The sequence below is a fragment of the Strix uralensis genome, chromosome 8, assembly GCF_047716275.1.
Source record: "Strix uralensis isolate ZFMK-TIS-50842 chromosome 8, bStrUra1, whole genome shotgun sequence".
Lineage (NCBI taxonomy): Eukaryota > Metazoa > Chordata > Aves > Strigiformes > Strigidae > Strix > Strix uralensis.
This window is the reverse complement of record NC_133979.1, coordinates 19057794-19072508: the sequence shown is the minus strand read 5'-3', so window position 1 is coordinate 19072508 and position 14715 is coordinate 19057794. Positions and strand designations below refer to the sequence as shown.

At 36.0% G+C, this 14715-nt stretch overlaps 1 protein-coding gene across 3 annotated transcripts in view; it reads right to left on the bottom strand.

Annotated features, from left to right (window-relative positions):
• Window positions 1-2811: 2811 nt before the first annotated feature.
• Window positions 2812-14715, bottom strand: part of BTBD8 (BTB domain containing 8) — a 43574-nt gene continuing 31670 nt past the window's right edge. For 2 of the 3 annotated variants that reach the window (XM_074876484.1, XM_074876485.1), the window contains exons 17-18: window positions 12134-14488; window positions 2812-10789 (exon numbers count right to left, since the gene is read on the bottom strand). In XM_074876484.1, the coding sequence (XP_074732585.1) occupies window positions 10320-10789; window positions 12134-14488 (2825 nt within the window). In that variant the 3' untranslated portion in view covers window positions 2812-10319. Of the gene's footprint in view, window positions 10954-12133; window positions 14489-14715 lie in introns of all 3 variants that reach the window. The other variant, XM_074876486.1, reaches the window with a different exon arrangement.

Sequence of the window (14715 nt, the reverse complement as noted above, 5' to 3'; positions counted from 1 at the left end):
GTGTTGCCCTGTGGGCACTGGCTGCTGCTGCTGACAACCCTGCCGTCTCTAAAGTCTTCCCATAAAAAGTCTTCCAGAATCTTGGTGTTGGCCTGGGAGACTGCTGCCTTACAAGTATAGACTGTGTGACATTTTTAGATGATAAAAAGGACTGAAAGGACAAAAATGTGAAGGACATCAGGCAAAACAAGTGGGTGTTATAAACAATGATGGTAATAAATCTACTTTTGCATAGGAAGAAACCTTGAGAGAATGTTTTTAATGGGCAGTTAATTCGGCAGCTGTTTCTGGGGAAGAATATTGCAAATTATTTTCTATGATACTCTAAACATAGAAGTTACACAGTACAAAAACATGAAAGCAAGAAACAGCACCACTTTCAGTGAAAGAATGTTGGAGATTTTTTCATCATGTAAGAAGAAACTAATTTTACACAGTAAAGAAGAGCTGGAGTGCAGTCATTAAAAGTACTTAAAAAGAACATTGATTTCCACCCCTGCTCTTCACCTAGTGTGCAAATCTAGACTCATGACCATCTACTGAAACCAGTATTTTTATTGAAAATTTGAGATTGTAGTAAAAGTTTTTCCTTTTTAGAGCACTTTAAAATACAAAAGAAGTAATCTCATTTATATATTAAAAATTATACATTTAAATAGCAAATTGTCTAGCTTGCTTGGAAAGAATTAGACATCTTAGTGATTTAAAAATTACTCTTCTTTCTGTTTCAGACAAGAAGTGGATTCGCATCTGATTTCCTACTTCTGTTGCTCAAATAAACCCAAGTTACAGTTACCCCTCACTGCAAGAGTATGGAAATGTCATGCAACTTTTAATAGTAAGTCAAATATTTCTAATACTGAAATTTTAAATTTCTGTGGAGTATAAATGTGAAAGCAAATTAAATGAAAATAACAGATGTATGAGGTACCCCAACTGCAGTGTTCTAGAGAGCTGTGACAGGACCAACACACTGTGAAGCCATTTCCTGTAACACAGTGGAGCCATGTGCTCTGACTGCATACAAAAATAAGGGAGTTAAGAACATCAGGAATTATTTTAAAATGCAATTACAAAATAATAAGGCAGTTTTATGGTGATTGATGATCCCGCTGACATCTGCCAACGTGAAGTTTGAATTCATGCACACTAAGGATGAATTTGTGTTTCAGTACACAAAGTAAAGAGTAGGAACTATTTTGTTGTAGTGGTTATACTTGATTTATAACACTATAGTGTATCTGAATTCATATTTTGGAATATGTCTAATATGTACATGCATTAATTGAATTGCAACAATTCAGATGGAGAAAAAATAATAGGCAGGAATAGAGTGGAATAAAAAGATGATTCACAGTATAAATGTCTTAACAGGTGAGTAGATTTTTTTTTTTTCCTTCGGTGTAATACTGTTAGAAATGTATGGTACATAAAAGAAAGGATAAATATTACATTTTAAAAAAAATTACAGAGAGATTTAAACACTGGATTTAGGCTCCTGGGATACCAGCAGATGCCTTTTTCCCTGATAGCCATTTATCATACATGAAGTTGGACACTCCCCAACTCAAAATACCCACTTGAGAGGCATCAAAGTACAATGATGGGTAAGTGCAGGACAATGAGAAAAACCAAAACCTTAACAGAAACTGCTTCCTGTCAGTATTTTGACTCCAGTTGTTATATTTTAATTTGTGTAAATTCTGTGTATCTTAGTTTCATTCAGTTGGCAAAAGGTTATACTGGAAACTTCACTGAATATATTTCTACCTGTCATTACATTTGATAATAGTTCACATTTGAAATAAAAATAAGACTCTGAGTTAGAAAGTTCAGAGGGGAACAGACCCCATTGCCTCCTGCATAAGAGCCACCCAGGCCTAACACTCATCTGGTCCAAGTCTTACGCAATGGGACATGCTGAGCCCCTGGGCTAGGAACTGCTCAAGGAACAATTCTGGTACTAGTTTGTTTTGCAATGCCATTTGAGTCTGAATCTCTCAACATGACTTGGCTTTCTCTTTTTATGAGCCTCATGTCAGAAGGCTAATTAAAAAGATCTTTGACTCAAAGAAAATTTTTCTAGATTGTGTATTCTTCAGAGCATTCTTCTCCCCAGTAGTTTCTCTTTGAAAAAAATGATTTTGAGGGATTCTGTGCTGCCTGATATTATGAGCTAAATTTATTTTACTACTTACAGTTTTCTCTGCTGTGACAGTTTCTAACATTTTGCTAGTCAGCTTTAAATCTCAAAAGCATTCCTTTTCCACATACCTACATGGTGCATTTCACATACAGGTGAAGCTGCAAGAGAGAAAGAATAGCACTGTGGCTGGCACCATATCAACTAACTCCTGGAAGCAGAGCAAAGAACCCCATTTAGGCAGGAATAGAAGGATCTTGGGATTAGAACTCCCATATGATGAAGATAATGGCTTGAGCATTTGGATGAATAACTAATTTATAACAAGGCAAAATCTTTCATCAAATTAGTGTTTCTCTGTGCTCTCCTGGGCCATATCCTGTATGTTCTAAATCAGCACCACTTTTTGATTTTGTAGGGCAGTTACATAGGTATCTTCCTTCTTTCTGTATGAGAACTGATTGTTCATCTTCACACACATCACCTGTCTTGTTCTCTGATGACATGATCCAAGAAAACGTAGTTTTTTCCTTTTAGAGGAGAAAGAGGAGTGAAGGTCCACTAAATGGATAGAAGAGGAAGGTAACGCCTTTTTTTGCAATTTACAGAGCACAAATAAAAATTGATGGCAGCAGTCCACAAGTTCAATGAATTACAATGACTCAGCATTCAAGTTATACATAGGGTTTATTATTTTCTGTCATACAGAAATCAACTAAGACTCTTCAGTATGTAGCATGGGGAAGAAAGCTTGTGGGACTATGCAACTGTACAGAGATTCTGGAAACAGAAGACCGTGTTCACAAGGAGTCAATTGGAAATATGCTTACTTAGGCCCCACCTAATTATCTAGGTTTGAAAAGCAAGCAGGTGGAAAACATGCAAGCATTCAGTTTGAGAGCTTAACACCCTCCCTGACCTTCCCAAAGACTGAGTGGTCAAAATATTCTAGGACCATAAAGCCATGGACTACAGGTAGTGACTCAAAATTTTTCTCCAAATGCATCCCATTATACATATATAGGATTAATCTTGATTACTAGAACACGATAATCCAGAAAATAGAGATTGAAGTTTCCTTCTCTACCACAAAGATACAGGAGGACATTCTGTTACAGGTAGGAAGTTTGACTTATAGGTGGGGTCTCATGTTCATGAACATGAAAATTACCTCATTCTATGAAGGTAACAAAAAATTTTCACACTACCTACACTGAATCTGTCACGTACATAAGGTTTGTGCTGTTTATACGGATCTTAAGCACACTGATATAATTCTACTGACAGGCAGGATGCCATGCCACACTCAAGGTTATAAAAAAAGAAGAACTAAAATTTTGTTAAACACAAGCGTAAGAAAAATCACACAAATGACTAAATAAGGATTGCATAAACAAGGATGCTGTAGATTTAAGTCATTTGGTAAGATCAGTCTCAAAATTGGCTTATACAGTTGTAAAGTTACATGAGCCAAAATTTTTACTCAGGTTACCAGTCTTTCTGTTCACTTAAAAATATCCTGAATTTTATAAATGTGGATCTGATATCACTCACACTAATTTCAGTGGGAGCTGAGAAAAAAATCAGTCACTTTTACTTGTGTGCATAAATACAAAATCTGATGAACTACCTGGGTAATTGGGCTCAGTCCAGGTTCACCAGTCACTCTAATTCAGTTAACAGTCACCATCTGTTAATATAAAAAACCTATCTTGATCATCGATGTCCTTGTTAAATATATCTAGTTACTGAGTTATAGTCAACTCCCCCCAAATATTGAAGCTTCAGTTGCTGAAGATCTGATCAGTATTCATATTTTACTGTGCAATAGGCAAAAGATCTTTTGTTGCATGTAATGCAAAAAGTTAGATTTCTCAGGACTTTGATTTCTCTAATGGAACAGTCTTCTGAGCTGGGAACTTCAGCAATAAATCAAGGAGAGCAGGGAAGCAACTTAATTGAATTCCATTATTAATTATTGCATACTTTAACTGCATCCAGGTGGTTCATCAGGATTAGAACCTCTCTGAGTACCATGTAAAAATGCAAGTATGCACAGTGCCTGCCCCCAGTGCTTGTTTCATTACCCTTTCTGAAAAGTGAATATTAACCTGAAAGCCAATCCGTAAATGTTTAAGTGGATTCACTCCCATGTTTGTAGAACTGTGGCCTAATTGGCTATACAGTATAGATTGCAATGCAAAGTATAAAAGGAAGGTCAAATGCAAGAAATAAACAGTTGTGTGCACACATGCATTGTATAGCTTCTCTACTTATTAGTTACCAAGGTAAAAAAAAAAAAATCAAACCCAGTATTTTTCCGCAATTTATATCCACTTTTTATATAAGTCACTTTCCTCTGTTACAGGTTTAGTTTCCTTAAACACACATAGTACTTGTCAATAGGAGGCTTGGTTTTAAATTAGCCAAAAACCAGATTTGGGCTGTAATTTTTTCAAAATTGAACACATTAAAGCTTATTTTTTAAAAACAGCATGTATAGCTTGTGTTCAAGAGATAGAGCTGAAAACCAGTATGAATTTTCTGCAAGAGATTAAGGCTTCTAATTGTATTGGATTTCAAATCCAAAAGCCCATTTCCATGGCATCATCCACTGTAACAAAGCTGCTACTCCCATTCTATCTTTTGTCCTCAGTTCCTGTGTAGTCCCAGCAAGAATGTCATCTATCAATGTACAGATGTTAAATCACCCCAGTCATGAAATATTAACAGAATGCATACAATTATGACTTTTAAATTGAAGTCTTTCTAGCTGCAATTTGTCACATCTACAATTGTACAATGTTATTAGTAGAGTAAAACTAGAAAACTATGAAATAGATCTATTGGAAAAATAGCATTTCTAGTACATGCATTTAATATAGGTAAGCCCTGAACCTGCTTCAGCTGAGGTCAACAGGAGTTTTCCCTTTGACATTAGTGGAAGCAAAATAATGACTTCTCAAATGCCTTGATTCTGAGCAACAGATGAACAACATAATACCAGTTCTTAATTCCTTCATGCAAAAGTTTAGACTTTCTGGAACAAAGTAGAATGAGCATGCCAGTAATTATTTTCCAGATGGCAATAATATATATTCAGAGTTTTGAAAGAGTCTCCTACAATTGGTACCTAGAACAGATGCATTAATTTTTTTTTTTTTTTTCATATTCCCTGAAAGAAACTGAGAGAAACAATGCTAGGGGAACAGATCCTATGGACAGTCTTTGTGAGAAACATGGGAAGTTCTCTGGCCCACTAGTTCCTCCAAAATAATAATAAAATTTGCAAACTCAAAAATTCAGTGTAATTTTGAAATAATTTAAAACTAAAAAGTGTGGAATAAGATTATTAAATGTGTACAGTTCAGTCACATACCATCCAGAACTTTAAAGTATTGCAAGCAACCCATATTTCTTGTATTTCATTACTACTCTTCCAACAATATCCAGAGTAGTTTTATTATAATGAGAATAGTTTTCTCTCAAGTAACTATTTCCTGTGAGCATTGTGTTCCTGCCTGCTGACTTTTTACATTTTACATGCTATGGACCTTGACAAGGCCCTAGCAACCTGTTCTAACTTTGAAGTTACCCCTGCTTTTAGCAGGAGGTTGAACTAGAGACCTTTGGAGGTCCCTTCAAGCCTGCGTTTTTCTGTAGTTCTGTGATTTTTCTGCAACTTTTCTGTAATTCTATGATTCCGCAGCAAGTTTTTCTAAGAGAAAAAATGATGAATATATGGAGTGTCCTCTCCACTACCCCTACCACAGAAGCAGATGTTTGTCTTTTCTTATGCTCTTATCTGATCACTTGTGGTAGCAGCCCAGACTGCCTGCTGATCTTTTCATGCCTACTTATCACTCCTGATCTTCACTTTAGGTCTCAGTCTCAATTCTTTTGCTACACTATATAAACATGGTATAATCTCATGCCTTTAAAAACCAAACCAAAATATATTCTTAACTGGTGTGCTTTTCTAACCGTTGCATCTCTCTTAATGGTTAAGCTTAGTTTCCTTCCTGCAATTGTCATACTCCACCAAACTGGCTTCTGCCTGTCTTTCATTCTGAGGAAGCCAATATCTCATTTTGATCACAGTCCCTAAGAACATGTTCTTAACCAGCCTCAAAAGTGCTATTTTGTACTCATCTGTCTTGTGGGCCATCTTCAGTGAAGCCAATGGTGCATTTTTCTTTATATCCTGTCATCATCATCCTCATTTGACTCCTGTAACCATCTTTGTTTATTCCATTTGCTTCCCTAATTGTTTTTTTGAGCAGATCATTTGGAAGAACCTCCACTTTCCTCTAGGGTTCCAAGCGTTTGGGCCTCCATTTCCTTCTCTTTTCCCTTTGCAATATATGTGTTGGTGATTTATTCCACAAATACTATTTTAGCTAGCATCTATATGTGAAAAACCTGCAGAGCTGCTTCTCCAGTCCAGACTAGACTCTAATTTTCCAAGCAAAAAAAGCGATTATGCCTATTGACATCACCTTTTGGAGGTCTAGCCTATTTTAAACTTAATATATCCATACATGTAAAACATCCTTATTTTTGACTTTCATAACATGTCATTCAAGGTAGGCAAAACCAGGGTCATTATAAACTCTGATTTCCGAGTCCTCTCCTCTAAATTTCACTGATATTTCACTGAATTTCTTGCTACTACCTGTAGGATACAGACATCTTTACCCATTCACATAACAATCTCATGTAAGCTGTCAGTATCACCTGTTGACTGCAACACTGTCTTCTCAGGCTTTGACAAAGCAATTTCATTGCTCTTACTCATTCAAAACACTACAGCAAAGGTAAACTCTTAAACATTATTTTGACTATGCCATCTCTTTCTTTAGTTTCTTCAGCGATGCCCTTTCACTGTTTCATCAGATGTACATACCTTGTCTTTACTTTAGGGGTCATTCAGGACCTCTTAATCACTATTCATTTGGAGCCCATGACACTAGCTTTGATTGCTTCTGTATGAAGTTTTCAAAACAAACCTTTGTCCATTCTCTCATATTTTGGAGAAGAGGCCAATACAGTGGCAAAATCACTGTCGGGAGACATGAGCAGGGCTCCAGAGAACTCAAGTGACTGATACTACATGTGCTTAAAGCTTGAACATTCTCCTGAATGAGGAGGGACTGCTAAACAAGGTCAAACAGAAACAAATGGTTGGTCATGAACAGGGCTCATCAGGAATATAGATTCTTACAGCTCCCTCATTATCCAGCCTCCAAATCCCACCCTCTGATTTCCCCTTCTCATAACACATACAGAGAAAAAAATGACAATATTTAAACTGGTGGTATGCTGAAACCATTGCTAATCAGCTAGACAAATATTGACAGTTATTTTACTTTTCCATCCATGTTTTTTTTTGTCTTTTGTCTTAACTTGGATTATAACCACTCTGTGGGAAGTCTTTGTTTTTGTTCTGTGTTTGTACAATGTCTAGCCAGTGAGATGCTGGTCTGATTAAGCCTCACAGGCACTCTGGTAACGCAAATTAAAAACAATACCACTTTCTATTCCTGCTACTTCTACAGACACTATCTGGCTGTGGGAAACTGAATTCTATGGCTGCATATGTACCAAGTGAACAATACACCGAATCCTGATCACTGGTCTACAGCAAAACTATTAAAGGAATTGCAACAACATAACTGGGGACTTGAAGAGAGAAGCTAGTTTAATTTTCATACAACTGGAAAAGTAAATTCAAACTAAAAAATAATTAAAAAACCCCTATACATGATTGTATTTCATATGACAAACATGGAACTTTATATGCCACTTTTCAGTGTTACTTTTTCAATTCAGCAAGAAGGTAAAAATATGGGTAAAGCAAAAAATAGACAAAAGAAACTATCAGTTTGTTACTTTTCCTAATCCTTTATCTTCTTTCGATTATTTAATTTTGTTTAACATGTGAATGCCCACTACCAGGATATCATCAGGATTTTGAAGTTGATTCAACTTTATTGTAAACAACTTTTACTTTAGTGTTTTACACAGAAATTGAGAAAACACCATTCCTCTGCCTTCTCTAAGAGCTTCTCTAGAGTTTCATCTTTTACTATGGCTAATGCTATAGTTCTTTCATTTATCCAAAAGATTATCCGCTATCAATATACCTTGTAAACTTGAAGGTGAAAAATAGGTTTTCTTGATGATTTCCACTTCTATAAGTTCTAACTCCCTCAGTATGGACTGAGGTAAATATAACATATTACATTTAAAACATTTTGAATATCTAAGACTACTTATGCTCCTGAAAGCTAAGAGTAGGGGAAAGATTTTTATTATGATACTGAACATCTTCCTTCCCTGAGTTTAGAGTCCTACTTCTTCACTGACACAAAGAGAAAGGAAGGCTTTCCTTTTTTTTTTTTCCTGCCTTGATATTAAAGAATGAGATAAAATTCTTCTTCCATTTATTTGGGGGAAAATAAAACATCACTTTTATTTCCGTATCAGAAGTTCAAGAAAGTGGCTTTCTAGATAAATTATTTTGCCTCACAGCTCTTCATTATGTCCAGTCCAAAGACAAGACAAGTCATAACTTCTTTAGTCATATGCTGGGGCAACTTCATATTTTCACAGAACTGAGAGTTTCTGACTACAAACAAAAAGAAACAAAGTTTCTTAAGAAAATTAAGGTGCACTGTTGGAATTGTGCAAAAGCTTGCAAAACTGACCCTGTTATTGGTTACAGCCATCTTAAATTGTGCACTTAAATAATTTTAACAACAAAAATGTTAGTAGCCTTTTACTGCCATGTGGTACCCACTTCTGAAGGCACTTCTGTTAATGACTAAGAGGAGGTAGAATACTTCCTGATTAGATTTTAAGCTGTGGGAGTGACAAGCCCTGCTATTTCCATAATGCAGATATCTTAGAGGGCCTAATCTTTGCAGGGAAAAAACCTGTATGTTTCAGGAGGAGTTCCTACTTTGTAAGAATTACAAATATTTTCTCACTCCCTCCCCAACAAATCAGAAAAGACAATAAATAGTCCTATCCACACCCAAATTAATAGCCAAAAGCAGCAGCAGAATGAACAGTACCGAGAAGTATATCTTATTTCAGTCTTAATCAGAAGAATGGTTATGTTGACATTTAGTCTCAATATAAAAGCTCCACTAGAGGTATTAGTGAAGATGCAAGAATGCTGTTACCGCTCAAAAAATGTAGCATCTATGAAAACAAACAAAACCAAATTCCTGAGACTCTTGCTATGCCTCAGACAGCATCAGAAGGGTGCAAATGTAAGGAACTGAAGCCTGAAAGTAATTCTAGTCCATGTCAGACTTCTGATACAACACTGACCACAGCTACAGACTGAGATATACTTTTGGAGATATCAGACATACTGTTTTTTAGAACAGGAGCATCATTCTACCAACTCTGAATTCATGCACTATGCCATTAAAAATATTTACTTAAATATGTGCATTTCCAAGAAAGAAACAATGCTCTTCCTATAGCACACACCCTCTGAAATCTTGTATTTAAAGGAAAGACAATGAAAAAAATTTATTGGAAACTTCTAAACAAAACAAGCCAAAAATACAAAAATCAAATCTGAAAGAAACAGAGGAAACAAGCTGCTCATATTAATAAGGCCCAAGGCAGATTCATGTTGAAACGTTTTCTTTGAACATAAGTATATGTTTCCATCATTTAAAGCAGTGTTGGCACACATCACCTTTCGACACAGCCATTCTGAATCTTTATTGTTGTAAAATGAAGTCACCATATAGAGAGGGGGGGAAAAAAAGGAGGGGAATAGCTCTACTAATTGTGCAGTCATCTTTAAATTCTTGCTCAATGAGAACATTAAATGTCAGAAAGGAAGATAAAAGGGAGGGTGGAAACCAAAATTTTTCTTTCATGTAATCTAATTTTTCTAACAATTCTAGAAAATACATGCTCAAAGTTCATTTTTAGAAAAGACATACATTTAAGTCTTGAAAAATTATTGTAATTGTGATTAAATCTAGATTATAAATTAACATATTTACCTCATTATATCAGAAAGATTGCCTCAGTATCAAGAATTGCTCGTTCTTGACTGATCAGTATTTCAGTATTGTTTGGAAACAACTCATCAAAAATAGATTTGGGGAATGGGTTGGAGTTCAGTTGCAAACAGTTGATCACCTTAATGATGGGTTTCCAGTTCAAGAATTGTCCATTCCCCTTGAGGGGATGAACAGTCTTCAGATGAAAAGCTTGCCACTGTAATGCTTGCTGAGGAATCATCAAGTGGAGACATAAGTTCAGTCCACCTACTGAATGTGTCAACTTGTGATGTACCCTGAGGATTCGAACCATCTCGTGCCAGAAACAGTGTCTGATTGATAAGACATTGTGCTAAGTTAAGGTCTTCAGGAACAGAGTTTTTGAAACCTATATTTGAGTCCTGCTCAGATAACAATTGCCTGAGGAGAGTCCAGTCCTGTTCTGCAAACTGCTGATCTTCAAAATCCACATCTAGAACTGCTGTTTCTGAATCCATCCTCTGCTCAATTGCTTCTCCAACATCCATCTCATATATTGGAGAAAGGGTTTTTGAAGGCCGATGCTCATACATGCAGGTTTGTGCCATTGTGTCATAATCATCTATGTCTCCTGAAATAATTCACAATACTGTACAATGTAAAAATTGCAGATGATCCTCCCCTCAGGGCTGTGTAGAGCAATATTTAACTCATTCAAGAAGGACAATCCAACCAGGTTAAAAAAGGGGGTATGGAGGGTTATACAAAATTGACAAAATTTGAGGCATTTATTTCCTATATAAAAAACAAAGTATGATTTATAAATTAAGTTAAAGCAGCAATCACCACTGGTAATTAACAATAACCTCCATAATTAAGTTTCTGATACAGAAAATGACAATGTAAATATACACTTAATGCACATGAAATTTCTCATTTACTACATAAATTAAATTTAGACCAGGAGGTGCATGGAGGGAATTAATAGAGAATAATTACTGAATGGTGACTTAAGCTATGTCAGCTTAGAAGAAAGTTAAACCCAAAATTGTTTATCCACAGGCTTATTTCTACACTGCACATGCAAGGGCAGCTGCAGGCAAGGGCAAGCAAACTTAAAAAAAAAATAGTACAACTTGTAATGTCTTCTTATTCTGTGGTCTGGCTGAACATAGATCATCACCAGCATTTCACTACTCCTGAATACACAATAGTTGTAATCAACACTATTGTATATTTTTGATGGGATAAACAGACTGAATTATTGGTATAAAGAAGACAAAACACAAAACTAGACAAGTATTCATCGAGCTACGTGAAACGTTAGAACTTTTCTGTGTATAAGCATTAGTTCTAAGTATAATCTCTCTTTTAGGAAATAAGCTTTTACTGGTAAAATGTAGAATTTTAGACATCTCATAAGTTCTAAATCAGAGTTCAAACCTGCTCCCACTGATGTATATGGCAAATATTCAGTTATATTCAGTGGGAGAAGGATCCAAATTTGTGTATAATATATAAATAAATAAATTACAACAATAATGCATATAGCTGTTCAGGTAAACAGTTCAGTGCGCTTTAGTTAAGGTTATTACTGTAGTTATTGCACATCCCATTCAGACATACTATATGTTGTCAAGCAGACAAAACAAATACTAAGATTCCATCAAAAGCTGATGCTGTCAATGTTAGATTGGATCAAAAATAACTCAAATACAGACAACTGCATCCAATCTTTCTTTTAGCATTACATAAAATCTTTTTTCTTGTAGTCAAGTTTCTCATTGAACAGCAGGGTATTGACGGATATTTCAAACAGACAAGCATTCTCTACCCAAGTGAAATACTTAAAAATATTTAAATATAGTTTCAGCCAAAATTACTTCAGTTCAGGATTCAATCCCAGACAAATTGCCAAAGCTTTCCCTATTAATTTGTTTTTGAATGACTGAATGTTTCTATTTCTGTACATTACCTGGAAGTAAATCAGTATTAGCGCATTCAGTAGTTGCTGGTTGACTGTCTCTCACTTGACCTTCCTGAGTCAGTATCTGATTCTTACTGGCTTCTACAGGTTTTGCAGAGCTGCTCTTTTGCACATCAGAATTAGCTTCTCTCTGATGAAGATCCAAATGACATGGTCTTTCTTGAGATTTTACATCACTGTCTAAGTATTTATTGCACTGGTGAAATTCACTAGCCACCTCATTCTTCATATTTACTTTTTGTTTTTCTCCTGAACATGGACTAGCTGCTGAATATACTTCCTCTGAGCACTTTTGTTCAGTCATTGAAGTACCTTGATTCTCCTTCCCTGCAGTTTCACTGCCACGAAGATGTAGGAGAGAACTTTCACTTTTATCTGATTTATTGTCTCTATCCTTATGCTGTTTGCAATCCAGGAATCCCTCTTCAATTTCCAGTGAGTATCTTGAATAAAAAGTCTTTCCATGGTGCTCTTGAGAAACACTGTCAAATACTTCTGAAGGAGTAAGAGAATCTATTGAATGGTGACGTGAAGTATGAGTTTCCACTCTATCATCAGATCCCAATTCTTCGCATTCATCTACTGAAAGTAAAACAGATCGTTTGAAATTTTTAGTTTTAGAAAACTCTTGACTTGCAGTATCATTTTCTGTTGCATCTTCAAAAGCTAAATTATCAATTCCTTGGAACTGTTGAGTAGGAACATTTGATGGAGGAAAGTTTTCCGCAACATTCTCTGCTTCAGATCTGTCATCTTCTGTTTCATCAGCAGAAGAAGAAACTTGGTCTGCTTCCTGAGTAAACTGTGCATTACCAAAAGCAGAACTTTTGCTTTCTCTGCTATTGGTCCTTGCACTTTCTTGATGGGACCAAATTTCAGGTCTTTTTCTTGGTATTTCATCATCACTCGTTGAATTAACACGGAAGAGATCAGAACCCTCTTTTTTCATTTTCACTTCTATTCTTAGGCTGCTGTCGTAAATTTTTAATTCCTCAGGTGTACTTGTGTCACTGCTGCTTCTTCCAAGAAAATCGTGGCATAACATAGTGCTGCATTTAGAAATACCTCTTTCATTGGATCCTTCATCATCCTGAGAGCCTCCAGCATCATAATCTTCTGATCTTGGTTTTATATCATCAGAGGATGTGGTTGCACTGCCAGTATCTGATTCGGGACTCTCTTTTGGATCTAGTGCACCAGTACTCCAGCGGTCCACAAAGGGAATTTCTGCATTTTCATGGTTTTCTGGCATTTCTGTAGGATCTATAGGCTCTGTGTAACTGGGTGAACATTTTTCTGTTATTTGTTCTGTGGAACATTCTGAAACATCATCTAAATCTGCTGTAACTGATTTGTATTCAGTCAAGGCTGGTGTATCACACAGCAGATCAGCTGTAAGAAATCCCTCCATATGAATCTGAGGAGATGATGTCTCATCCTCTTTATTGGTTATCGTTCTGGAAAAGCTTAGTAAAGCATTTTCATCATAGTTAAGACCTGTTTCAGAGTTTGATTTATCACTTTGTTCAGTACAGACTTTTGTTGCTTTTGAATGTTTCACCACCTCTCCTGAAGCAGCAGCCTTCTGATTGGTTTCCTTGGAAAAGTCTGAGTATCCATCACTGGAAGACTGCGCATAACAGTGAAATTCAGCTGTACTATCATTTTTTCCTGTATCTTCAATCTGTTTAATTCCAGTCTGATCTCCACAGATTTCTCTTACTTCCGTTTCATTTTGCAGTGAAACGTGCAGTTTAGAAATAGTTTCTTCTGTAATGAGAGGAGAAGATTCAGATTGTATTTTGTATTCCACATTTTCAGAAGGATCTGATAATTTTTGTTTATTGGGTTGACAGGATGCCAGCAGTTTATCTTCACTGCTACTTTCCATCACAGATTTTAAAGATTCACTTTGCTTTGCAGAATAGCATTCGTTATTGTCATGAAGCTGACCTGCCACAGCATCAGCCATGTTTTTTTCAAGTTTGTGTCCTGAACTTCTGTGCTCAGAGGTTTGCATATTCTTCTGGACAACAGGAGATTCACTCCTTGAATGTTTTTGGGCAGAGGTTTGAGATTTTAATACAGATTGCCCTGCTGTTTTTGGTTTTGGGTCTTTATTATTCATAGTATCGGCATGCTTTGGTGGAGCCAGAGTTTTAGATGTTGTTTTTGCAGTGGCTTTTGCTACAGGTGTTTGTGACTGCTTAACACTCTTCTTCTTGGCTGAAGGATGTTTTTCTGGGAGTGTTGTCTGAACCAGATGTTGTAACACATTTTTTTCTTCGTTATGTTTTGGAGACATTCCTGATTTCAGTGAATTTGGTGATTCCCCCTGAGGTCCTAACAAACAGTAAAAAAAGAGACTATAAAGATTGTATATGCCAGTCAAAGTATATTCACCAAATTTATGTTAATGTTTGTTTAAGTTGAGAAGCAAGTTATTCAACTTTTTATGTAACTAAGGCATTTAAGGCTTGTGAAAGAATTAAGAATTGAGAACTTAAACAGTAGACAAAAATGCCACCTTGCATTTACATGCCATCTTTAAAACTGAAGCACTTCATAGA